Raw genomic sequence first — 26,691 nt, 5'->3', positions numbered from 1 at the left:
GAACATTCCGAAAGAGATGGGAATCCCAGACCACCTGACCTGCCTCTTGAGAAACCTATATGCAGGTCAGGAAGCAACAGTGAGAACTGGACATGGAACAACAGAATGGTTCCAAATAGGGAAAGGAGTACGTGAGGGTTGTATACTGTCACCTTGCTTATTTAACTCATATGCAGAGTACATCATGAGGAACGCTGGGCTGGAAGAAGCACAAGCTGGAATCAAGATTGCCGGGAGAAATATCAATAACCTCAGATATGCAGATGACACTACCCTTATGGCAGAAAGTAAAGAGGAACTCAAAAGCCTCTTGATGAAAGTGAAAGAGGAGAGTGAAAAGGTTGACTTGAAGCTCAACATTCAGAAAACAAAGATCATGGCATCTGGTCCCATCACTTCATGGGAAATAGATGGGGAAACAGTGGAAACAGTGTCAGACTTTATTTTTTTGGGCTCCAAAATCACTGCAGATGCTGATTGCAGCCATGAAATTAAAAGACGCTTGCTCCTTGGAAGGAAAGTTATGACCAAACTTGATAGTATATTAAAAAGCAGAGATATCACTTTGCCAACCAAGGTCCGTCTAGTCAAGGCAATGGTTTTTCCCGTGGTCATGTATGGATGTGAGAGTTGGACTGTGAAGAAAGTTGATCGCCGAAGAATCGATGCTTTTGAACTGTGGTGTTGGAGAAGACTCTTGAGAGTCCCTTATACTGCAAGGAGATCCAACCAGTCCATTCTAAAGGAGATCAATCTTGGATGTTCATTGGAGGGACTGATGCTAAAGCTGAAACTGCAATACTTTGGCCACCTCATGCGACGAGTTGACTCACTGGAAAAGACTCTGATGCTGGGAAAGGTTGGGGGCGGGAGGAGAAGGGGACAACGGAGAATGAGATGGCTGGATGGCATCACTGACTCTGTGGACATGAGTTTGAGTGAACTCCGGGAGTTGGTGATGGACAGGGAGGCCTGGCGTGCTGTGATTCATGGGGTCGCGGAGAGTCGGACACGATTGAGCGACTGAACTGAACTGAACGCTGAAGAAGGGCTTCCCAGGGGGCGCTAGTGGTAAAGAACCTACCTGCCAACGCAGGAGACACAAGGGACATGGGATGGATCCCTGGATCGGGAAGATCCCCTGGGGGAGGGCATGGAAACCCACTCCAGTGTTCTTGCCTGGAGAATCCCTTGAACAGAGGAGCCTGGCGGGCCATCGTCCACAGGGTCGCAGACAGCTGGACCCAGCTGAAGCGACTGAGCACACACACAATGAAGAAAGTTCAAGAAACATTACACAGTTTCCTCCTGCATCTCCCGAACTGCTTGCAGGTATCAGTGTCTGCGCATCGGTCTCTCCTCTGAGACATCGTGGGGGAAACACCCGACACCGGGGAAGGCCACATCTCTCTGGAAAAGGAGCTTCTATGCTGCGGCTGCTGATCGCACACTTGGCTACGACTCTCTTTTTGCTCTGGACCCTCAGGAGCAAATCTGACATCAACCTCTGGCGACGGCACAGAACCTCGTGGCTTGTCTTTTGTGTACTGACCCACTCCTGATGTCGGCTCATCAATTTCCTAGGAGAGTGAAGACTGGCCTCAGCCCCATCACAATGAGTAACATGACCCATGGCACTACTAACATCGCTCATTATCAAACGGCTGTGAGGGCAAGCTTAGAGATTACTCTCCTGTGGCCTGCTACGTGCTGGCTAGCTATATCACCTGTGCAGATTACTTAACCTCTGTAAGCTTCAGGATTGCTTTAACTTATAAAACGAGATCATCCTGACATGAAAGTGAAAGTGGCTCCATCACGTCCCACTCGTTGCAACGCCGTGGTCTGTACAGTCCATGGAATTCTCCAGGCCAGAACACTGGAGTGGGTAGCCTTTCCCTTCTAGAGGGGATCTTTCCAACCCAGGGATCAAACCCAGGTCTCCAGCATTGCAGGCAGATTCTTTACCAGCTGAGCCATCAGGGAATCCTGACATAGAGCTGTGTTAACACTAACAATCCCTGCATAATACTCAACACAGCATCTGCACAGGGTAAATGTTCAAGGAATCAAAGCTATAATTAGTATCTACAAAAACAATAAATACTGTAACACATGTAAAAGTATTTCATGAACCAATAAAGAACCACCAAATGCCAGGGTTAAGATTTCTTATTACTCCCTGGAGTTCAGTTTACTCATTTGAAAAAAGGGAACATATGACCATTTTCTAGGCTCTTCTAGATGCAAACTTCTTTCATTTTCTATAGTTAGAGGAGATATGAAATGTTCTATACTCTTAGAGAACCGAAATAAAACCCTCTAAAATGAGGTGGCAATACCAGGTGGCTCAGTGGTAAAAGAATCTGCCTGCCAACGCAGGAAAAACCAGAGTCATGCGTTTGATCCCTGGGCCAGGAAGACCCCCTGGAGGAGGAAATGGCAACCCTCTCCAAGGTTCTTGCCTGGAGCCTGGCGGGCTAGTCCATAGGGTCACAAAGAGTCAGACACGACTGAAGGGACTGAGCGCACGCGTGCGTGTGCATGCGCACACACACACACACACACACACAGTGTGTACTAGAACCAACCCCAACACACACACACACACACACGCAGAGTGTACTAGAACCAACCCCAACACACACACACACACGCAGTGTGTACTAGAACCAACCCCAACACACACACACACACACACACAGTGTGTACTAGAACCAACCCCAACACACACACACACACACACACACACAGAGTGTGTACTAGAATCAACCCGAACACACACACACACATACACACACACAGAGTGTGTACTAGAATCAACCCCAACACACACACACACACACACACACACAGAGTGTACTAGAACCAACCCCAACACTGATCTGTTGCTTCCTTAAACAAGTGGCTTAATTTTTTTCTCCTGTTAGTATTATATAACTCCTTGTTCCTGGTGCCTCAACAGTTTTCACTGATACTCCCTCGCTTTGTTAGGTTATAAGCATTAAAAATGTCATTAGCACCTTTTTGCTATTCATTCTGGCTGCCCTCAAATTCTCCCGGTGTGACTTTCCTTGAGATAGCCTACTCTTCTAATGGCTCTGTCTTAACTTTTCTCTCGTCTTAATTTTCACAAGGAGCCTCTACAGAGATGACCCACCTTTTATAAAACAGAGACCTAGGGACGCAGAGTTTGGGCGTGAAGGTTTAGTACTGTTGGCAGCGTGCACATCGTCAGGGCTCTGCCCAGCCGGGTTCCATCCAGGACGTGACTCCAGACCTCCCCCAGGAAGCGGGGCGGCAATAGGCCCTTGTGTGGGGTGGCACGTGGGAGACCTGGCACAGCCTCTTCTAGATGTAAGAAGAGCTACACCTAGTGGGAGAATTCCCAAGTCACAGCCACCCAGAAGATCTTCCTGACGGCTCAGCGGGGAGAGAGCCAACCTGCAATGCAGGAGACGCAGATGTGGGTTCAGCCCCTGGGTCGCAAAGATCCCCTGCAGAAGGAAATGGCGACCCATGCCGATATTCTTGCCTGGGGAAATCCCACAGACAGAAGAGCCTGGCAGGCTGCAGTCCACGGGGTCGCAAGGAGTTGGACACAACTTACTGACCAAACAGCAGCAGAGAAGAACTTGGGAGAGCTGACTATACGAATAAACAGCTCCCAGGAAACCAGGTCAACGTTTCAGTTTTTTAAGATCAAAACATTAAGGACAGAGATAATACATTTGATAAAAGAATCTGTGTATAAACTCTTCCTGTAAGAAAAATAAAATCAGGGACTTCCCTGGTGGTCCACTGGCTGTGGCTCCATGCTCCTAATGTAGGGTGCCTGGGTTCGATCCCTTGTCAGGGAACTAGATCCCAAGTGCCACAACCAAAGACCTCAAATGCCACAACTAAAAAATAGCCTGCATGTCGCAATAAAAATTGAAGATCCCATGTGCCGAGACTAAGATCCAACATAGCCAAAAAAATATTTTATAAAAATAAACATCATTAAATGTGACTCAAGTCACTGAAAGGGAGAAAAGAAGGAGCTGATGGTCTGGAATCGGTTCAGGACCGAACAGCTCCAATGAAAAACTGTTCTGTCAGCAGCACGCAGAGTTCAGAAATGCCTTCTTGTGAGGCTGGCTGTTTCACTTTCCCAAGGATGTCTGCGCTCTAGAGTCTCCCCTTTCAGGGGGACATGCATTGAAGCTGGTTGGAAAGTTGGTCTCCTGGCTGAAAGTCTACTCCTGCTCAAGAAGAAAGCGGTGCTTTGAGAAGGTTAATTTGCCGTTGACATCAGGACCAGAAGAGGAAGGGAAAGCCAGGACGACTGCGGATGAAGGAGAGCCCTTCCACAGCGATCCCGGAGCGAGGCGCTGAGCACCCACACGAGGGTCTCGCTCCTCCAACCCTGTCCTCCCCTGCATTTCTCCGGCGGCTAATTTACTTTGCAAGCTTCTGTCCAGTTCAGTTCAGTCGCTCAGTCGTGTCCGACTCTTTGCGACCCCAAGGACTGCAGCACGCCAGGCCTCCCTGTCCATCCCCAACTCCCGGAGTTTACTCAAACTCATGTCCATAGAGTTGGTGATGCCATCCAACCTTCTCATCCTCTGTCATCCCCTTCTCCTCCTGCCTTCAATCTTTCCCAGCATCAGGGTCTTTTCAAACGAGTCAGCTCTTCGCATCAGGTGGCCAAAGTATTGGAGTTTCAGCTTCAACATCAGTCCTTCCAATGAACACTCAGAACTGACTTCCTTTAGGATGGACTGGTTGGATCTCTTTGCAGTCCAAGGAACTCTCAAGAGTCTTCTCCGGCACCACAGTTCAAAAGCATCAATTCTTCAGCACTCAGCTTTCTTTATAGTCCAACTCTCACATCCATACATGACTACTGGAAAAACCATAGCCTTGTATCCTTCTGAAATATATTTAAAAATTGATTCTTTGGAAAAGATGCTGCAACAGGAAGCATCCTAACAATCTGATGGAGAAGCGGCTGTGAGAGCAGCTGCAATATCCCTGATAATAAAAGGGAGGGACACGCATATGAGAGCAGGTCTGGGGGCACATCACCAAAATTGGAAAGCCCTCACAGGGAAGCCTACAGTCAGGATGAGAGCCTCCAGTTCTGAAGCAACCTTCAGGCCACTATGAATTTGAGAAAATGTCCCAAAGTAAGGTGCTCTGCATTATACATAAGAGAGCTAGGGTTCGGGAGAGACCATGTGAAGGAAGTACATGCAGAGGAACTCCTGTCCAAACCTTAAAGCTTTAAGACCTAACATCAAAGGAAGCTCCATCACTGTGAACATGTGAGATCTGTCTCTGCAGGAGGTGCAAAGCCAAGCATTAGAGAACTTGGGGAGGGGCGGCTCCCCTGGGGGCTCAGACGGTAAAGAATCTGCCTGCAATGCCAGAGACCTGGGTTCAATCCCTGGGTGTGGAAGATCCCGTGAAGGAAGGCATGGCAACCCACTCCAGTATCCTTGCCTGGAGAATCCCATGGGCAGAGGAGCCTGGTGGGCTACAGCAGAAGGTCCTTCTGCCACAGACCAGTCCTCACATCACATCGGAGCACTCACACTCAAGAGAAACCTTCAGGGGCCGCCCCGTGGTCCAGTGGCGAAGACTCCATGGTAGCAATGGAAAGGCCAGGGTTCGATCCCTGAGGAAGGAACTAGATCCCGCGGGTTCCAAGTAAACATTCCGCACACCGCAACTAAAGACTGAAGATCCTCCCTTGCTGCAGCTGAAACCCAGGGCAGCCAAATAAATAGATATTTTTTTAAAAAAGAGAGAAACCTTTAGAACGCAGTAAAGGTGGGAAAACCTTCTGCCAGAATTTACACTTCAATGGACAGCAAATCACCATAAAGAAATCACGAGAATGCAACCCACATGTATAAGGCACATCTTACTCAACGTGAGATAGTACATGCGGGGGGAAATCTTAGGATGCGGAATGCGGGAGGCCTCGTCAGAGGTCAGCCTTTACATCAGAGAGCTCGCCACACCTGTAAAGAACACAGGCCGCCTTTCTTCCAGAACGATACCTGTTTGTACATCAGATAACTGGTTAAGGAAAGACAACCTCCTTTGTGAAGTCAAATCTCTAATTCAGAGTCAAAGGACCCACACGAGGGAGAAAATCTATGGGAATCATGAATGTGAGCGTGCCTTTGGCAAGCTGCATGTATTTGTAAAAACACTACATAAACAGGAGCAGAGGAAGGCCTGAATCCAGAGAGAATCACTCACTAACTCCCAGAGGACTCCTAAAGGGGGGAAACCCAAACAATGCAAAAAATGCAAGAAATCCTTCTGCCAGAAGACAGAAATCTTTCTAGACTGGAGGGTTCACATAGAAATCCAGAAAAACTACATAGAGAAGGTCTCACCAAGAACTTACCATCTAAATTGAACAGCAAAGAAACAATATTTGAATGTTTTGACAGTGTGAAAAAAATCGAAACAGTGGCCTATCTCCTCAAAAATATCAATGTTGCAAAAAAAAAAAAAAAAGGCAAAATACCTTCGCCTTGAGGCAATATTGTTCACAAAGTCAAGTTCAATATGTGATAACCAAAGTGAAAAGTGGAAGTGTTAGCTGCTCAGTCGTGTCCGACTCTCTGTGACCCCATGGACTGTAGCCCACCAGGGTCCTCTGTCCATGGATTCTCCAGGCAAGAATGCTGGAGTGGGTTGCCATTTCCTCCTCCAGGGATCTTCCTGACCCAGGGATTGAACCCAAGTCTCCCGCATTTACAGGCAGATTCTTTACTGTCTGAGCCACCAGGGAAGCCCATGTGATATCAAACTTGTATCCAGAAAATAATCTACTAACCTCTTCTATATATCCAAAATTTATATATAAAAAGATTTTTTAAAAGAAAAAAATATATAGTCAAAAGGACACAGGAGCCAACTCAAGGAGGCACTCGATGGCCAATCTCCGATAAGCCAAGCACTAAAATAAACGAGCATAGTGTGTTCAGTCACTCAGTCATGTCTGACTCTTTGCGACACCACAGACTGCAGCCCACCAGGCTCCTCTGTCCACGGAACTCTCCAGGCAAGAATCCTGGAGTCAGTTGCCATCTCCTCCTCTGGGGGATCTTCCTGACCCAGGGATCAAATCCGCCTCTCTTGCATCCCCTGCCTTGGCAGGCAGATTCTTTACCACTAGCACCACCTGGGAAGCCCAATTAAATATAGGAATGAATTATAAATCATTGAAAGCATACAAATTCATGAGTCCATAGTGATAAAAGAGCTAGACTGATCAATCAAGAAGACGGGAAGTCTCTTGCTTATAGTAAAAATGCCAGGGGCTAACTGAAAGAAGGCCTGGGATTAGAAAACCATTACTTTGCAACCATATGGCAAAAACTGGATCAGACAAGAATCATAAATGGATACGAGATCCAGGGGGAGATGATGATGAGAAGCACAATATTTGCAACATCAAACATGTCTCTCCACAGGCTGCTGATGAGTGGCAAGGGAAGAAAATATCAAGAGAAATCATTCAATGGAGAAACCGGACAACATCTTAACCGGTGATAAACTTAACATCAGCTGCAAGAGACAGACAGACAGAGAAGGTGGTGCCCTGAGAAGGACAGATCACCTGAACAGGATTCTGTCTGAGGACGCAACAGCTCAACCGAATGACAGAGGAATGCCAGGCAAACACAAGAGGAGGGCTATTCCTAAAAAACAAAACAAGGAAGAGCGGGCTATTTCCTCAGAAAAATCAATGTTGTAAAAAGGCAAAAAAAAAAGTCTACAGAAACGTCCTGGCTTAAAAGAGGCTAAAGAGACGTGACAGCAAGAACTCACTCCTGCACGAGATGAGGAAAGGTGCTCTGAAAGACATAACCAGAGCGAGCGACAGCACCGGAATCTGGCCGGCTGTTGTTCAGGCTCCAGGTCACGGCCAACTGTTACACAGACGGTAAAGACAGGCGTCGAGTGAACTCCCGCCAAGTGTGCCGAGGCTGTGGAAGCTCAGCGAGAAGAGGCAGAGAGTGCTGGTGACAGCGGAGACGGGGTGAAGCACGAACGGTGAGGGAATCTGGCTGAAGGGCGCACGCCTATGCTCTGCACTATTTTTACTTTGCAACTTTTCGTAAGCCTTAAATTATCTGCCCCCAAAAAGTAACTTTTGCAAAGCCAGTTCCGCGTGCTGTGGCCCCTACCTCCCCAAACAACAGGGTCATCTCTCTTTCTCCTCCGCCTTTTCCCTCTTCACTCAGCCACCCGGCTGAGCTGAGAAACAGCTTCATGTTCCAAACAAAGGGAAACGAGGCAAAGCAAAGGGCTCTTGACCCACAGCTGCTGGGCCTCCTGAAAGACTGCCCTGCTCACACGGTTGCTTTCCCACTTTCTGTTTACCTCCAAACCACTGCAGCCCGGCCTCCACCCCCAGCGCGGACACTGCTCTTGCTAAAACCACCCGGCACCCCCGGGGGGCCCACTCCACGGGTCCCCTTCAGTCCTGCTACTTGACCCTCAGCAGCACTGATCAGTGCGGACCACACCTCCTCCTTGAAATATCCGCTTCTGTTGGATTTTGGTTTTCCTCTGGGCCCTGTGCCCCTCCTAAGTCTTCTCTGCCATCTCTTCGTCCCCGACCCGGCTTCTAGTGGTCATCATCCTATAGCTCTCGATCCACACTCTCCCTCAGGGGGTCAGTCATTCCCACGGCTTTAAAACCACCCACACGCTGACGACTCTCAAACAGCTCTGCAGCCTAGAGCTCTGCTCTGAATTCTAACTCATACAGCCCGACTGCCTTGATGTTCAAACTCAAACTTGAACTCCTGCTGTCTCCACATCTTAAATCTTCTCCCCTAGTCTTTCCATTTCAGGAAGTGCCACTTCTGTTCACTCAGCTGCTCAGAAAACCCAGAGCATCCGTGGGACGTTGAAATTAGAAGCAACACTTTGTCTTCAGGCTTTTCAATGGTTGAAAATCCTCTGATAATAAACATACTTATGAATACACTGATTCATCAAAACTAAAAGAACCAAACCTCTTCTTGTTTTGGGGGTAATGGGAAACAAAGCAAAGATCTGCTTTAACATAATGCTTTAGAGTCTCTATTTGTTCTTTGTTTCAGTTTCATGAGTATCTAAATAAGGTAGGTAGTAAAAATTAACTGTCACATTACCAGAAGTGTTTGGATCTACTGAAGACATCACAGAATCAGCTTCAATCTAGAAAAGAAAAAAAAATAGAATATACAATTTCATCAAATGTTTTCACAGTATAAGTTCCTAATTCCTGGGATGCAGGAAAGGAAGGTATATAATGAGAATATATTTGTTGAATCCAGCAGACAAGTACTGTCACAGGACAGCTATCACAGTCACTTTACTGTTCTGTCAGTAAGACACCAGACCCTAATGGCCCCCAAAGCTTTAATCCACTGATCAAAACAGTTAAATCATATAAAATCAACTTGGTTGTCATATATACAGCATAAGCTATAAGGTAACCTTTCTGTCTTATACAAATACAAGCAATTGTTACAATGGGCTCTTTGGCTTTATTTAAAATACTTTCTTCCGGACTGTAATAGTAACAATGTAGAAAGCATGAAAAACATTTTTACATTTTGAAGAGAAACAATGAAAAAACAGCCATCCGGTGAAAACCACCGTCAACATCTCCGCCTGGTTTACCTTCCTTTTCCCCACGCGCTTTTTTAATTGGAGCACAGTTGTCTCAGGGTCGCCTTAGTTTCTCCCGTACAGCAAAGTGAACGGGTCGCACACACCCGCAGAGCCCGTTTGTGGATTTCCTTCCCATGCAGGACGCTGCAGAGCAGTGAGCAGAGCCCCCTGTGCTGCAGTGTTTCCATCAGCTGACTACTCCATACACTGCAGCGTGTGCCTGTCAATCCCAGTTCCAGTCCATCCGACCTCCTCCTTTCCCACCCACGCATTTTTAAACACACTCGAGAATATTAAGTTTGTGGACCTGCCTTCACCAGGTACTAAAACACCAGCATTTTCCCACATGGCTGCGAGACCTTTACAAACACCATGGAATTAGGATCTTGGCAATATGCGACATAGCTTCTCCACCTTGGATCCCATGCCCTGCACTTTCCTGGTTCTTCCTGACCCTCCCAGACAACTAGCTCCTGGTGCGTCTTCGTCTTGGAGTGCCCGCCACCTTTAAATGTGCAGACGCCCCCAGGCTCTCCCCTCGGGATGCCCCCTTCACGCTCCGCACACCCTTCCGGGTCAGTGCCACCCACTCGCACACCTGTGAGGAACCCCAAACCTATCTCCGCCCTCCCCTCTCCACCCGATTTCAGACTCCTGCATCTGAGGCAGGCAGCACAATCTGCAGCGGGTCTTTAGCACCATCGTCAGCTCATCATCCAGCGCGGCACTTAAAAAGTGAGCGCATACGGCTGTCTTTAACAAGGGGAGCCAACAAGGACCTGCTGTAGAGGACAGGGAACTCTGCTCAGAGTCGGGGCAGCCTGGATGGGCGGGGGCGTTGGGGGAGAATGGATACACGTATACGGAGGGCCGAGTCCCTTCGCTGTTCATCTGAAACTGTCTCAACATCATTGATCAGCTGTATCCCAATACAAAATAAAAGTGTAAAAAAAAACAGTGAGTGCACTTAGGGTGCATGCATCTCCTCGGAATTAATGTACCACTATCTGAACTCACTGCCCTTCCCCCAAACCTCCTCCTTCTGAACTCCCCTCTTTTCTTACCCTTTCAGTCCTGAGGCCGCATCGCTCGGGTACAGTCACCAGGTCCAGCCCCTGGGACACAGCTCCTCCCACCAGCAGGGGGCGCTCCCACCAGCAGGGGGCGCTCCCGGACGCTGCAGATCTGGTCTAAACGAGGGCCACCCTCCTATTACAGTTTCCACTAGAAGCCCTTGACCTCTTCTTTCTGTCCTTACTCTGTCTCAGTATTTATCAGAGGTTTGTAAGTCTCTCCAACCTGTGAGCTGCTTCAAAGTGTGTGCGTGCTCAGTCGCTCAGGTGTGTCTGTCTCTTTGCGGCCCCGTGGACGGCAGCCCGGCAGGCTCCTCTGCCCGTGGGATTTTCCAGGCAAGAATGCTGGAATCGGTTGCCATATTCCTCGTCCAAGGGATCTTCCTGACCCAGGGATCGAACCCACTTCTCTTGTGTCTCCAGGACTGTCAGGTGGATTCTTTACCACTGATGCCCCCGGGAAGCCCTGCTTCAAAGTAGCGTCTATGTTTTATTCATCTTTATATTTCTAGCAGCTTGGAAGTGCTCCTCTTACTACATGAGAATACAGTAAGTTTCATTCTGTAAACATTTTCATGAATGCAGAGTGATTTATTATATAAAAGTGACTTACAGCTTCATGACCTGCATTCAGGAGTTATTTCATTTGCTTAAAAGCAATATTTAAAAACAAAATCCCAAACCTCAACCTAATATAAGAGTAATCTTATAGAAACCTGTTAGATTTCAGAGTGAATACACTGTCACTTAATAAATGCTCATGATGGTTACAAATGATTCTTAAGTGTATAGGTGATTTGTTATATCAGTGTTTTACTGTTTAGCAGTCTGTAGTCAACAAGCATTTGATTAAAAAGTAAACTCCAAATCCTCAACCAAAAGTAAAAACCTGTTACACTCGATGGTGTGTAGTATGTATGTTACCCTATCACTGTACACGTCATTAAAGTCTTCACTTATGCCCTAAAATTAACACCGAGTGAGTAGACCCAAAGTAATAAACGCAGAATGAGACCAGGTATCTTTCCAGCTGAACCTGGGCTAAATGCGCTGCTTCACAGGCTGGGTCCACGGAGCTGACCTGCTTTGGAATTCCAGCTGAAATGACTTCAGGTTAACAGGAGAGCTGCAGCCTCTGAGAGGTAGCCCTAATTAGCCCTGAGGACTTCTCTGAGCTCTACAATCAACCTCTCAGTAACTAAGCAGTCCCCTGGCAGGTGAACCACTCGGAACCTACCTGAGCTGTTCATGGGACACAGTTATATCAACAGAGCACACTAACAGTGAAGTTGTGACACACTTAAGCATGATGGAGAAGTGGACGCTATATGGTTCCTGTCTTCTCAGGGTTTGTAATCTGAGACAAGTAGAGCTCGATCATAAGGCAGAGCTGAGCTCAAGTGGCCACCGAGTCCCTTGGCCTAACGAGGGCAGGAGGGAGGGCGTTTCAGAGACAGCCCCGAGTGCTCCCTCGGGTTGATGCCTGCCACTGAACTTCTTACACCTGGCCAAGATCTCACCTCTGATTTATTCCAGTTCGGCAGCTTAACAAGAGGGACCTGGGACTAGAATGGATGTAACAGATGAGGGGAGCACGCAGGGATGGGGGGCCCCAGGAAACCTGTCCTTCTGAAGCAGGGGGCTCACTGGAGATCAGCTCAGCTCTCCTTAACTAGTGCAAGCTTTTCTGGAGAAGCAATGCCCAATAAAACTTCAAGTGTACCTAGCACTTGTACTTCTAGGAATTAATTCCATAGAGATGCATTCACAAACAGAGATAATAGTTATAAAAGAATGTTCACTGTAGCAATAGTAGCAGGAATGAAAAATAATGGAAACAACTAAAATGACCAAAACAAGGAAACTAGCTAAAGAGACTACTGGGCAACTACTTTTTAAAAAATGTAGTGTGTGCGCGCTTTTATGTTCTACCACTGTCAGGCGAAAAAAGCAAGTTAAAATAAAATAGGCACACTATGCCCCTACCTATGCTTTCAATAGAATGCCAGGCGTGTTTGTCATGCATAAGAAATTTGGGATGATACACAAGAATGGTTAACAATGGTAACTCCTGAGGAGTAGGGAGGAAAGAGATTTACATCCAACTTCATATTTTCTGGTCTGTTTTACATTTTTTACTAAATAAATGCATTATTTTAATTAAAATGGGGCTTTTTTTTTTTTTTTTTTAGTTTAAGGGGAAAAAAAAATCCTGCAAATCCCTTCCTCTGTGAATACCTCCTGTTACCGACATCCCCCTCCCAGGTTTGTCTTGCAATCATGCTAGTATCTCACATTTAACGTAATTATTAGCAGCCTTGTGGTAATTTAGTCTTGATAGATTCTAATTCACCCCTTATTTGGGTTCTTAAGAAGAAAGTAAAATTCAGCACTGGACACATCCCTAAAATTGCTCAAAAGGCAATGGTTTGTTTTATAAACATCCTAAGCTAGCCCTCTGCACTTTACTTAGAATCCATCCACTACTGTATTGGGCTTCCCTCGTATATCAGTTGGCAAAGAATCAGCCTGCAATGCAGGAGACCCTGGTTCAATCCCTGGGTCGGGAAGATCCCTGGGAGAAGGGAATGGCAACCCATTCCAGTGTTCTTGCCTGGAGAATCCCATGGACAGAGGAGCCTGGCAGGCTACGTCCATGGGGTTGCAAGAGTCGGACACGACTTAGTGACTAAACCACCACCACTACTGTATTCTCTGCCCTGTCCCCAAATACAAAAGAAAGTTCTACCTTGGATGGCTTGTAACCAAACAGCATTACAACAGCAACTTTAAAGTCCTCTCTGCTTAGATAGCCTTTGTTATCTTCATCGCATGCTTTAAATACCTAAAGAACATTAAGTATCTTCAGTTAATAAAACAGAAACCATTTGTTCTACTATTTTTATTACTAACATATATTAAGTTTAGACCTCTCAAATCTAAAACTTAGCTGAAAAGTTGGGCTGGGAAGTGAGTTTCATTATCCTAATTTTAATTCTCAAAACACCTTAATGATGTGCTAAAATTTACTACCCCCCCAAAAAAAAATAGTGCAAATGACTTAATCGGTAGGTTAATTCTTTTAAACCATCGGGATGAATTCTACCCCAAATTCATTGCTAGAATGAGGACGGTGAGGCATAGGGGACGGCTTTGAAAGGCGGGAGGGGAGGTGCAGGTTACAGCTTATTATAAAGACACTCTGCCGCAGAGAGCAGGAGGTTGGAAGTAGGAAGAACACTGGACGGGGATCCAGAAGCCTGGAAGCCCCAGGCTGGGTCATTAGCCATCACACCTCGGGGCTGAACGAGACCCGGGCGCGGGGACGGCGTGAGCGCCCCGGGTCAAGCCCACGTCCGAGACACAGCCCTCCGGACACCTACTTCCACCCACTTCTTGTGCTCCGGGGAACTGGCTTCCCACGTCCGTGGCCGGAGGCCGGGCTGGGAGTAAAACATCGCGACAGCCGCACACGAGCCCAGACAGCAGAACCCGGAAGCCCTGCGGCCAAAGCCCGGGGGCCGGGACCGCCAGCCCCGCTCGGCGCAGGCCCGGAAGCTGGGCTTCGCCGGGCACCTCCAACGTCTCCTCTCATTGGACGACCTGCGAGCCACCGGCGTTGATCCCGCAGCTCTATTGGCCAGAGGCTTTGTTTAGCAACGTTTCCTTGGAACAGCCTATGGCAAAGAGACCCTCAGGCCCGCCCCCAGTCCTGGCTCCTCCTCTCTAGGCCCGCCCCCAGCCGTGGCTCCGCCCCTCTAGTTTTCGTACCTCTTGGCACAACCTATGGCAGAGAGGCCTTCAGGCCCGCCCCCGTCCTGGCCCCGCCCCTTGGTACAGCCTATGGTAGAGAAGCCCCAGCCCCGCCCCCAGCCATGGCTCCGCCCCTTGGAACAGGCTATGGCAGAGACCCTCAGGCCCGCCCCCAGCCCTGGCTCCGCCCCTTGAAACAGCCTATGGCAGAGAGACCCTCAGGCCCGCCCCCATCCCTGGCTCCGCCCCTTGGAACAGCCTATGGCAGAGAGGCCCTCAGGCCCGTCCCCAGCCCTGGCTCCGCCCCTCTAGTTTCTCCCAGCATGGCTGGGACACGTGCTCACCCAAGTGCTGTTTCACTGTGTCCTGCGTGATTCTTTTCATTTCCTGTTCCCACACCTTGCAGTATGTACTTGTGATAATTTCGGTCAATGACAGTATGCTAGGCATCATAAGAGACACAAAAAGTGTGAACAAAGCATTAAAGGAGCCTAGCAATAAGCCCTGTGCCTGGTACAAATCAGACGTTCAATAAACAAAGCAAGTGAGCCCTTAGAACGTTTCCACCAAGTTATTTCATCCAGCTTTCTGGGAGGGGTGGGAATTCCAAGAACGGTATCAAGAGCACTGAGTTCAGACTCCATGCAAACATCCTTACTAAATGCAAGGGATAGGACGAGGGTTCCATTTTGCAAGAGTTTCTCTCAGACCCTTCTCCTGGCAAATCAGTAAGATTAATAAGGCAACACACAGTCACAGAGGCACACACACACACCTGCTTTAACAAAGAAACCAATATTCGAGGTTGAGTCTGAGGAAGCTCATTTAACCTTTCGTCTTACAACAGGGTTTACAGTCTGCTCCCCAGGAGAAGCCGGAACACTGGTCTCAGACTTCAGCTTCCTCTAACCTCTCAGTGATCCTCTCTCCCGTTGAAAAGAAACCCCCCCTGCCTCGAGCTCCGGGAGCCTGAAATCAGATTCCCCCGCAAAGAGGATGCGTTTTGCTGATCAGCTACAAGGAAAGAGGGAAACTTCTCTTCCTGTCTCCCGCTTTTGGCAGCCGTGGCCGGGCGGCGAGAGGACGGGTAAAGGCGGCCGGGACTCCTCGCCGCCGCTCTCTGGCGGGGTCCGCGGCGGTCGCCGGTGACCCGGCGGGCTTTAGGACCCTGCGGCGCGCGCCCCGGAAGGGCAGGGGCGGGGCCACGCGGCGCGCGCCGGCCGGAGGGTTTGAATCGCGCGCATGCGCGGCCGCGCGGCGGGGTCCCGGTCGGCCGCGCGGTCGGGGTCTTCGGACGCTGCGCGTGTGGAGGCCGCGGCGGGAGCGCGGCGCCTCTCCTCAGCCCGGCCCGGCGCGTCCTCGCGGGCCAGCCGGCGTGGAGGCGGGTCCGGAGCGCAGCGGAGCGCCCAGGTAGGGCCCTCCCGGGCCTCGGCGGCCTCCGCTGAGGGCTCCGGAGTGAGTGCGTCGGGCGCTCTCCCCCGCGGCGCTTTCTCGGGCCTCTCGGCGGGCGGGCGGGCGGCCTCGGCAGTCCGCGGGCGCGCCCGGCGCTCGCTCCGTGCTGTTCCGGGTCCGAGGGAGCCGTCGTGCCGCTTCCAGCGGTGAGACTTGCGAGCGTGAGGTGAGGGGCGCGCCCGGCCGGAGACAAACGCAGAGGAGCGTTAGCGGCTGCCCTTTCTCTCCCGTGTGCCGCTGCCGCCGCTCCGCCTTCTGCAGCCCGCAGGGTCCCCGCAGGAGCCGCCGCCTGCCACTTCTGTCTCCCTCCAGACCACTCTCCGGACAGGGCTGTCTCTCGGTCGTGTCCATCTCTTTGAGACCCCATGGACAACAGCAGCCAGGCTTCCTGTCCTTCACCATTTCCGAGAGTTTGCTCAAATCAGGTCCATTGAGTCGGTGATGCTATCCAACCTTCTCATCCTCTGTCGTCCCCTTCTGCTACCAGAGGATGTTGGGATACAGAGTTGTAGGGAGCCGAACATTTTAAAAGTAAATCGGACAAGGTACTCCCCTTCAGTGTAGCCCTACTGTTCTTAGAGTAAAGTCCAGGATCTGTAACTTAACTCCTTATTCCTGCCATCCCCTTTCATCTTGGACCACCTCCCTGTGTTCCTTACCCAGGTCCGGGTCTGTTTTCTGGAGTTACTGCAGCCTTCTTCTGACCTGGCCTTTGCAGGTTGGGTTCTTTCACTTGGAATACTCTTCTTTCCCACCTCCACTTTATTTGACTGTTTCCTTTGCTTCTTTCGGCGCTCAGTTAAATGTTGAATTCAGGATATTATAAGCTAAAGGCATCTGTGTTACGTTCTCATACCTATAAAATATAATGAATATTTGTACAGATATCTTGGTCTTGGCTATTTTTGTTCCTGTCGGTCTGTTTCTTTCTCTCTGAAGTATAAACTTTCCTAAGGCGGAAGCTGTTTCTATGTTATAAATTTCTTATTCCCAGAGCTTGGGACATAGTAACTGCTCAATAAATATTTTCTGGACAAACAAACCCTGGGAGGTAGATCTCATACCCATTTTCAGAGAAGAAAATTGAGGCTGAGCAGTTATGTAACCTGCCCAAGTGCATATTTACCACCTAGTAATGACCGGATTGTGTATTAAAAAGCAGAGACATTACTTTGCCAACCAAGGTCCGTCTAGTCAAGGCTATGGTTTTTCCCGTGGTCATGTATGGATGTGAGAATTGGACTGAAAAAGCTGATCACCGAAGAATTGATGCTTTTGAACTGTGGTGCTGGAGAAGACTCTTGAGAGTCCCTTGGACTGCAAGGAGATCCAACCAGTCCATTCTAAAGGAGATCAGTCCTGGGTGTTCATTGGAAGGACTGATGCTAAAGCTGAAACTGCAATACTTTGGCCACCTCATGCGACGAGTTGACTCACTGGAAAAGACTCTGATGCTGGGAAAAGTTGGGGGCGGGAGGAGAAGGGGACGACAGAGAATGAGATGGCTGGATGGCATCACCGACTCGATGGACATGAGTTTGAGTGAACTCCGGGAGTTGGTGATGGACAGGGAGGCCTGGTGTGCTGTGGTTCATGGGGTCGCGGAGAGTCGGACATGCCTGAGCGACTGAACTGAACTGAACTGAATGACCGGATTTGATATTGGAGTCCATATTTGCCCACTACTGGCCACACCTGGCCTCAGTTGAGATTGATTCCCATGCCCTCCTGATAGTTTGCAAGCTCTTTGAGAAGCAACTGGAAGTGTAAAACATCGCCCAGCTGGGACTGGGATGGTAGGGAGAGGAGGAGCTAGCAGCTGTAAGAGGAGTATACCTTTGCATTCACAAATATTTTTTAGTGTCTAATAGACACTGATGTTATAAGTTGGCATTTGGTGGTAGAGTTCCTTTAGATTTCTACCCTCCTTGGTATGGTAGCATAATGCGGTGTTTGCCAAGTTTCATTAACGTGGTTGGCTACTTCCCCAGTTTTGTCTTACTCAACAGCTATACTACTATTTGCTTAATGTTTTCATTTGAACCCACTTTTACAAAAGCACTGTCTTTAAGAAGTAAACTTTAGTTACTGTAAATGTCATGGAGCCGTTAGATACCTCCTGCTCGTGTTAAACCAAGAGCCCAAAGCCCGTTGTTTGTTCAAAAGCAGGATTAAAGGCATTTCTGCAAACAGCCGCCTCCTTGATTAAGCTGAGGGACTGGATAGGAATGGAAAAGAGAGGTGGTTTCATAATGAGATGTTAATGTCAGGTCCCAGTCATCTCCACTTTGGGAAACACTGTACTTTGATGACCCAAATGATAAATGTAAGATCTTAGAGTCAGCGCACATGGGTTGTAATTCTGATTCTAGTGCCATCACTTACCCAGAGAGTGATTTTAGACCTGCGCTGTGCCAGACGCCACGCAGGCGTTTAAGATCGAGATCCAGGTGGGAGACGAAAGGCGAGGAGGTGAGCGGGGCTCCTGCTGTCACTTTGGTAGGTTCTGCTCGTGTGCCCTGAACACCCACGCGGCAGCTGATGCTGGTGAAAACAGCTCAGCTTCTGGTGCCAGGTGTGCTGTACCTGTGTCCTAAAAGCCCGGGACATGGAATTTGAGAGCAAGAGTTTGCCGGTGTCTGTGGGACCCTGTGGACTACAGCCCGCCAGTCCCTGTCCGTGGAATTCTCCAGGGGAGAACACTGCAGCGGGTTGCCCTGCCCTCCTCCAGGGGATCTTCCTGACCCAGGGATCGAATCCCACGTCTTTTTGTCTGTTATGTCTCCTGCATTGGCAGGCGTGTTCTTTACCATTAGCACCACCTGGGAACTGGTGAATGAGAAATAACAAGATTTTTGCCTTTCTCTTCCAGAAGCATGGTGTCCCAGGAAGGCAATTATGGGAAGTGGACGATATCCAGTAGTGATGAAAGTGAGGAGGAGAAGCCGCAGTTGGACAAGCCATCTGCCTCTCTCCTACCCGACGCCGGGCAGCCAAAGTACACCTGCTCCGAGGCTCGGAAAGCCGCCCACAGGAGGAAGTTGGAGCCCATGAAATTCAGCAGCACAGACTCAGTTTCAGAAGCTTCACCTTGCAAAAGACAGAAGAGCGGTTCCCAGGAGGACCTGGGCTGGTGTCTGTCCAGCAGTGAGGATGAACTGCCTCGAGAGCTGCAGCAGAAGCAGTCGAAGGACTCGAGGGTCAAAGAGGAGAAAGGCCCCCCTTCTCCCAGGGACCGCGCGGCTGGGCCTCACAGCGCCCCCACCAGCCGTGGGCTCCCGGAGGAGGAAGATGAGCAGGAAATGTCAGGGGAAGGCCAGGACATCTGGGACTTGCTGGATAAAGGGAACCCCTTCCAGTTCTACCTCACGAGAGTCTCCGGGATTAAGCCCAAGTATAACACGGGAGCCCTCCACATCAAGGGTGAGTGAAGCTGGGGAACAGGAGCCCTCACACTGCGTTGAGGGGGTCCTCCTCGGTCAAACAGGAGGGCAGCCTAGGAAGGACCTCCAAGAACGCTTCTGAACCACTCTTAGAGGAAAATAATCATTTTGACAGGCAGATGGATTTGTTTGACAGCAAACTGTTTCTTTACGTCAGGAAACGAGCAGCTGCTTCCCACAGCCCAGTAAATCAGGGGTCCCCAACCTCCAGGATCTAATGGCTGATGATTTGAGGTGGAGCTGATGTCATAACAATAGAAATAAAGGGCACAGTAAATGTCATGGGCTCGAATCATCTGGAAACACTCCCCCACTCCAATCCATGGAAAAATTGTCTTCCACAAAATCAGTCCCTGATGCCAAAAGGGTTGGGGACCATGGCTGTGTACCACCCTGGTGGAAGCCTTCGGACAGTGTTTAGTGTTGCTTCACTTGTAATGTAAAGGTTAAACTTGATCTGGTAACACTGTATCAAGAAAGTACCCAGTAATTGACAGCAGTTCACTTTTCACTTTCACACATTGGAGAAGGAAATGGCAACCCACTCCAGTGTTCTTGCCTGGAGAATCCCAGGGACGGGGGACCCTGGTGGACTTCTGTCTATGGGGTCACACAGAGTCGGACACGACTGAAGTGACTTAGCAGCAGCAGCAGCAGCAGTTCCCTTGGACCAGAGCGTCAGCATCCCTTGGAGCTTATTAAAAGTGCCAGTTCTCAGCCTCCCCTCCAGATTCCTTGCATGAGACAAGCCTTTTAGGGGATTCTGTTGCATGAGCAAGTTTGAGGACCACTGTGTGAAAGCCTGGGTGTGGTTCTGGGTGAAAACAAGAGTGCTCTGGTCTTTGGTTTCTGTCTCCAGGGAACATCTGTGTGATATTGTGATATATATAGATATTTGGTCTTCCCACTGGTTATAGTTGGGGTTGTTTTTATTTTTTGTCCCAGGTTCCTGAAATAGCTCCAAAGTAATTAAAGGTGAAAGGAATATATTTTGTTATTCATAACAAGAGCCCCTTTCAACCTCTCCTGCTTATTTTAATGCAGAGACTTTTGGAATGCCCCTAGGGAATAGGGGGAAGGGGCTGGTTGCCTGGGGAACCAACCTTGTGGTTAAAGTTGGAACTTTCAGCCCCAACCCCCACCTCTGGGGAGGGGTCCAGTCAGTCACTAGTGGCCAGTGATTTAATTAGTCTTGCCTGTGTAATGAAACATCCATTAAAAAAACAAGCAAACCAAAATCCTCCCTTTAGAGGTTCGCAGAGCTTCCAGGTTGGTGTATACAGGAGGTGCTGGGCCTGGGTGCACCTGGAAGGGGCGTGGCAAGCCCCTCCCCCATACCTAGCTGTGTGCACATCTTCCTCTGGCTGTTCCCAAGTTGGATCCTTTTATAAAAAACAGGTGATCTGGTGAATAAAGGGCCTTCCTGAGTTCTGTGAGGCAATGTGCAAATGATCAAACCCAAGGAGAGGGGTGGTGGGTGAGGCTTAGACGTGCAGGCGTCTGGGCTTGTGATTGGCCTCTGAGTCTGAGATGGGGGCAGCCCTTCATCTGTGGGGTCTGATGCCAGCTCCAGGTGGATGGTGTCAGAATTTAGTTCAGTTGTAGGACAGGCAGCTGGTGTCTGGAGGATGGGTCTGTGAGGGAACACCCCACGCTCCCTGCCGCACTTGTGGTCAGAAGTATTGGGTGCAGAGAGGAAACAAGACCTACCTTTGAGAGACCAGCAGGAGCCCTGGACATAAGACTTATATCCCGGCCTCAGCATTTGCCTGCTGTGTTGGTAATTGACAAAGGACCTTTGTTGTTGTTCTTACTCTCCGTGACCCCGTGGACCGCAGCACGCCAGGCCTCCCTGTCCATCATCAACTCCCAGAGTTTACTCAAACTCATGTCCATTGAGTCAGTGATGCCATCCAGCCATCTCATCCTCTGTCATCCCCTTCTCCTGCCTTCAGTCTTTCCCAGCATCAGGAGCTTTACCAATGAGTCAGTTCTTCAAGTCATGTGTCCAAAATATTGAAGCTTGAGCAAACAAAGGACCTGACATTCTTCAGAATTTCAGTTTACTCAGCTTTAAACTGGGGATTCAGAAAAAAGAAAAAAAAAAAAACGGGGTCGGTGGAGAAAACACACACCCAGCACAGCATATTCACATAGTCACGTAGCATATATACAAAGTAAACATTGTTACCCTTATTTCACAGTGCCTTTCTTGCCCACATTCAAGAACAGATTGTATTCACTGTGAATAGTATTTTAATCATATACCAAATGTGTAATTGACCAAAATTTTTCCTTTAGGGTTTTCTGTGGTTTCTTGTGGAATCCCTAAACAAACTTTTTGGCTAAGCCAATACATTTGGTGTATTTAATTCCATACTATAAAGAGTTTGATTCTACAAATTGTTTATTTTTCCTTTCTACAAATGTCTACCAGCTCTGAGGAAATGTAAGATAGATTTCGGTGTCATAGTGAGAGAGATTAAAACAGGAAATAGAGAGCTATGCAAGGTTTTGCTAAATATAATAAACTGATGACACTAGCTGTTAGCACCAAGATGGAAGGCAGGGAAGGTAACATTGGTGATAGGAACTTTGATGTGGGTTGCACAGGTGATCCCCTTTAATCCTCGTAGCGGCCTTGTGAGTAGATGTCAACAGTTGTCCTCCTTGATTCCGTGACTGATCTGCAGAGAAGCTGAATCAACCTGCCCAAGGTCACAGGAATGTGGTTGAACTGGGATTTGAATGCAGGCATTCTGGGGTCGTGGCTTCCCTTGTGGCTCAGCTGGTAAAGAATCCGCCTGCAAAGTGGGAGACCAGGGTTCTATCCCTGGGTTGGGAATATTCCCTGGAGAAGGGAAACACCACCCACTCCAGTATTCTGGCCTGGAGAATTCCACGGACTGTATAGTCCATGGAGTTGCAAAGAGTCAGACACAACTGAGTGACTTGCACTTTCATTCTGGCGTGAAATGCATGCTCCTGAGGTATCCCACACCATCAAATGCCATGATTGTAGGTTATTTAGAAGATCTCGAGGAAGAGGAACTTCAGATAATTCAGAAAGGTAGAAAGAGAGGCCGCAGTGGGAGGAAATGGGGAAACAACATATCAGGATTTCTCTTTGATTGTTCAGCTCTCCCTTTGAGACAGGAGCTTCCAGAGCTTCCCTTCCCTGGTAGCCCAGTGGTTAAGACAGTCTGCTTCCACTGCAGGGGGCATGGGTACAGTCCCTGGTCAGGGAACTAAGATTCCACAAGTCACATGTGGCCCAAAAGTAGAAAAAAAAATTTTTTTTTTAATTAATAAGAGATTTGGAAAAAGGAAGGATGTGTATCATTATCGTTCTCATTGGCAGTTTCTAAGATTGACTAGTCATCCAGTTCTGAAGTTGCAGATCTTGACTCTTTTCCCATTATGTTCGGTTAAATAATAGTGATACATAATAGATATTATCAGCCCAGGGAAATTTTCTCTTGAATTTTCTGGAACATTAAAGTCTAGCCTCATAGTAAGTCTTTAGTGCACCGTTTTCTCAGCCAAATTCTGCTCGTCAGTGACTGTTTAATAAGTCAGTTATGATCATTATTAGGTAATTTTTATCAAAAATAGGACTTTGATGTTTTGTCTCCTCAGATATTTTATCTCCTCTCTTTGGGACACTTGTTTCTTCAGCTCAGGTGAGTTTCCAGTTTGGTCTTTGGATGGGAGGGGTACACACAAACCGCTCTGTAGGAAAATGAGCAGTGAGACTGTAGGTCAACCCCGTGCAGGGTCCCCAGGACGGCACCTACGTGGAGGCCAGCACCACAGCTGTGGGGTCCATCAGCCTGGAATGTGGATGCACGCTCACCGGGGCTTCTGACTCTCGACTTCCTGATTGGCCAGGAAATCATCCTGAAAACTCCACCCCGGGGGACTTCTCTGTGGCACACTGATACTCTCACAGGACTCTGGTGCAGCTCCTTGGGAGGTGTGGGTGGAGCGGTGAGGGGCACATCAAATTTGATTTGATTTAGAGAAATAAGAAATTTCCCACAGCCTCCAAAGAGAAGCGAGGAGAAGTTACGGATGTAGGTGTGTCTGCATGTTTGATTGCCTCTGCCTGACAGGCCTGGTCCCTTTTGTGTTGATAAATCACCTTAAGGTGCCAGGGTCTCCTGCAGATAGAACAAGGTCTTGTCCTTAATGAAGGCAAAGCTTCCTGTGTGCTTCATGTTATGCTTGGCAGCAGAAATCCTGGTCTCCAGATGGAACATGGGGTGAATTTGTGTGTGTTCTCCCAGCTAGGATGAGTCGTTATGTTCAGGAGAGGGGCCAGGGATTACCCAGGCACGGGGAGGACACCCATAGGTAAGCCTGGTCCAGAACTTGTCATCTGATAAGCCTATAGTGAATGTCCAATTCCAGACACCTGTTTACAAACTTAACTCAATAGATTGCATACATTGCAACTGAGAGGTTCCCCTTCTCCAGGGGATCTTCTCAGCCCAGGGTCTCTGGCATTGCAGGCAGATTCTTTACTGTCTGAGCCACTAGGGAAGCCCCTTCATTACATTATGGTAAAGCCAAAGTAACTTTTTGACCAACCAAATACAGATGCTGCCAAAGTGTGCAGAGATAATTTTCTATTTTCTCAGGCACTCCCCCAATGACTCAGAACCTTGAAGCCGTGTATTCCCCTCAGCATGTATTTTAGGTTTGTGAGTATTGCAGCATAATGGTCCAGGTTTATAAATAACAGTGTGTGTAGTTCATGATTATAGTCTCTTTCAGTTCAGTAACTAGAAAGTTCTCCTTATGAACTGCTTTTCTGAATTGCCCATGATGTCTTTTCTTTCCTTCTGTCTAGTTTAACTACTGCTTTGACGTGGAGTGGCTCGTAAGGCAGTATCCACCAGAGTTCAGGTGAGTTCTGCAGAATGATAACGTCAAAACTCTAATTGATGGAGCTTGAAAACACAAGGTCTGTGTTTCTCAGGCACCTGCTGTCCATCTTTCTTTGAATATTTCTTTTGAAACTATTGAAATTTTTATAACGTTATTATAGGGGAAAACAGCCTTTTTTTAAAATCTATTCTAAACTAATCACAAGCCTTCTTAATACAGATTTTAGCATGTCCCACTGTCTGTCCAGAAGTAGGGTAGGACAAATTTCAACCTGAATAAAAGAATTTTAGGTCCAGCGCTCATAGGAAGGAAAAGGTCACTTCCACCTGCAGCCTTGACCAGTAAGCCTGCACTTCACTTAGCTCTTCGATGCTGGGTGTCTTTTTGTTTTGTTTGTTTGAGTCTCTCGTTCCATTGGTCATTCTTCCTGTAGCTCGGAAGTTAACGCGGAGTCACAGGGCCTTCCATGATGCAGGCAGGGCGGTGATGTTAGGCAGTGCAGACCAAATAAAGGCCCCACTGCACGATGACTCACCGCCTGCCCCATCTGCAGTGCATCCGCTTGGCAGAATCCCGCAGCAGCAAGTGCAGTGGAGGGAGACACATGCAGGAGAATGGTGGTCAGGATCCTCAACGTCCGTGTTGCATTGAGCGCATCAGACTGTGCGAACTTTCATTAATAATTGTGTGTGTGTGTGTGTGTGTGTGTGTGTGTGTGTGTGTGTGTGTGTGTGTGTGTGTGCACATGCAGGAGAATGGTGGTCAGGATCCTCAACGTCCATGTTGCATTGAGCGCATCAGACTGTGCGAACTTTCATTAATAATTGTGTGTGTGTGTGTGTATGTGTGTGTGTGTGTGTGTGTGTGTGTGTGTGCACATGCAGGAGAATGGTGGTCAGGATCCTCAACGTCCATGTTGCATTGAGCGCATCAGACTGTGCGAACTTTCATTAATAATAGTGTGTGTGTGTGTGTGTGTGTGTGTGTGTCACTCAGTCGTGTCCGACTCTGTGTGTGTGTGTGTGTGTGTGTGTGTGTGTGTGTGTGTCACTCAGTCGTGTCCGACTCTGTGTGTGTGTGTGTGTGTGTCACTCAGTCGTGTCCGACTCTGTGTGTGTGTGTGTGTGTGTGTGTGTGTGTGTGTGTGTGTGTGACTCAGTCGTGTCCGACTCTGTGTGTGTGTGTGTGTGTGTGTGTGTGTGTGTGTCACTCAGTCGTGTCCGACTCTGTGTGTGTGTGTGTGTGTGTCACTCAGTCGTGTCCGACTCTGTGTGTGTGTGTGTGTGTCACTCAGTCGTGTCTGACTCTGTGTGACCCCATGGGCTGCAGCCCACCAGGCTTCTCTGTCCATGTTATTCTCTAGGCAAGAACAGTTGGACCCTGGTCTCCTGCATTGCAGACAGATTCTCTACCATCTGAGCCACCAGGGAAGACCTATAGACAGAATGCTGTTGAAGTTTCCCAAGCAGCTTTGACACTCAAACCTGTAACATGTAAGATTAGTTGTAGCTGCATGTAACGGAAAAACGAAAATAACAGTGATTTAAACCAGGGCTTCCCAGGTGGCTCAATGGTAAAAGATCCACCTGCGGTGCAGGAGACTCAGGTTCAATCCTTGGTCAGGAAGATACCTACTCCAGTATTCTTGCGTGGAAAATTCCATGGGCAGAGGAGCCTGGCGGGCTATAGTCCATGGGGTTGCAAAGAGTTGGACACAACTGAGCATACATGCACACAAATCTGAGAGAGAATTTCTCCAGCCTTCAAAGGACTGGACGATGCCTGTTCACATTAGGGAGGGTGGTCTGTTTTACTGAGCCACCAGTTCAAATTCGCATCATATCCAGAAACTCCCTCGCAGACACACCCAGAAATAACGTTTTATCTGAGCCCTCTTGGCCCCGTGAGTTTGACAAAATGAACCGTCATGCAGCCTTTTTGTGATAGTTTTTAGAACACTAACAAGTTTGAAGTGAGGCTTCCCTGGTGGTCCAGTGAAAGAATCCGCCTGCCAGTGTGGGGGACGCAAGTTCAATCCCTGGGTCAGGAAGATTCCCTGGAGGAGGAAATGGCAACCTACTCTAGTATTCTTACCTGGAGAATCCCTTGGACAGAGGTTCCTGGCAGGCTACAGTCCATGGGGTTGCAAAGAATCGGACTCAGCTGAGCACGCACATGCCAATTTGAAGTAATTAATGAAGACTACCACTTCTGTCAGTAATGTTTAATCTTTTACAAAAAAAAACAACCTGATGATCTGATAACATAAACAGTTTCTGGACGGTAGGGGCATGATTATCTATTACATTTGTACTGGTTTTCCCGTTGCAAAACAGAAAATTTGTTCCAGATAGCAACTGAGAAGGTGTGTTTCTTAATTTTATTTTCCCGAACATATT

General features: G+C 48.4%; 2 protein-coding genes across 27 annotated transcripts in view; one reads left to right on the top strand and one right to left on the bottom strand.

Moving 5' to 3' along the window:
• EFCAB11 (EF-hand calcium binding domain 11) overlaps window positions 1-14,402 on the bottom strand; it is a 206,501-nt gene extending 192,099 nt beyond the window's left edge. For 3 of the 24 annotated variants that reach the window (XM_088839378.1, XM_088839384.1, XM_088839385.1), the window contains exons 1-3: window positions 14,135-14,394; window positions 13,501-13,596; window positions 9,174-9,219 (exon numbers count right to left, since the gene is read on the bottom strand). In XM_088839378.1, coding sequence (XP_088695504.1) covers window positions 9,174-9,219; window positions 13,501-13,596; window positions 14,135-14,209 — 217 coding nt within the window. In that variant the 5' untranslated portion in view covers window positions 14,210-14,394. Of the gene's footprint in view, window positions 1-9,173; window positions 9,220-13,500; window positions 13,597-14,134 lie in introns of all 24 variants that reach the window. The other 21 variants (XR_016038154.1, XM_088839387.1, XR_016038153.1 and 18 more) reach the window with 14 other exon arrangements.
• A 1,343-nt stretch (window positions 14,403-15,745) lies between these two features.
• Window positions 15,746-26,691, top strand: part of TDP1 (tyrosyl-DNA phosphodiesterase 1) — a 76,694-nt gene continuing 65,748 nt past the window's right edge. For 2 of the 3 annotated variants that reach the window (XM_055435934.2, XM_055435933.2), the window contains exons 1-4: window positions 15,746-15,914; window positions 18,829-19,379; window positions 23,039-23,082; window positions 24,255-24,310. In XM_055435934.2, the coding sequence (XP_055291909.2) occupies window positions 18,833-19,379; window positions 23,039-23,082; window positions 24,255-24,310 (647 nt within the window). In that variant the 5' untranslated portion in view covers window positions 15,746-15,914; window positions 18,829-18,832. Of the gene's footprint in view, window positions 15,915-18,828; window positions 19,380-23,038; window positions 23,083-24,254; window positions 24,311-26,691 lie in introns of those variants that run through there. The other variant, XM_055435935.2, reaches the window with a different exon arrangement.

The sequence above is a fragment of the Moschus berezovskii genome, chromosome 9, assembly GCF_049115385.1.
Source record: "Moschus berezovskii isolate FMDL1 chromosome 9, NW_MosBer_1.0, whole genome shotgun sequence".
In the NCBI taxonomy this organism is placed as follows: domain Eukaryota; kingdom Metazoa; phylum Chordata; class Mammalia; order Artiodactyla; family Moschidae; genus Moschus; species Moschus berezovskii.
This window is presented reverse-complemented; position numbering and strand designations above follow the sequence as displayed.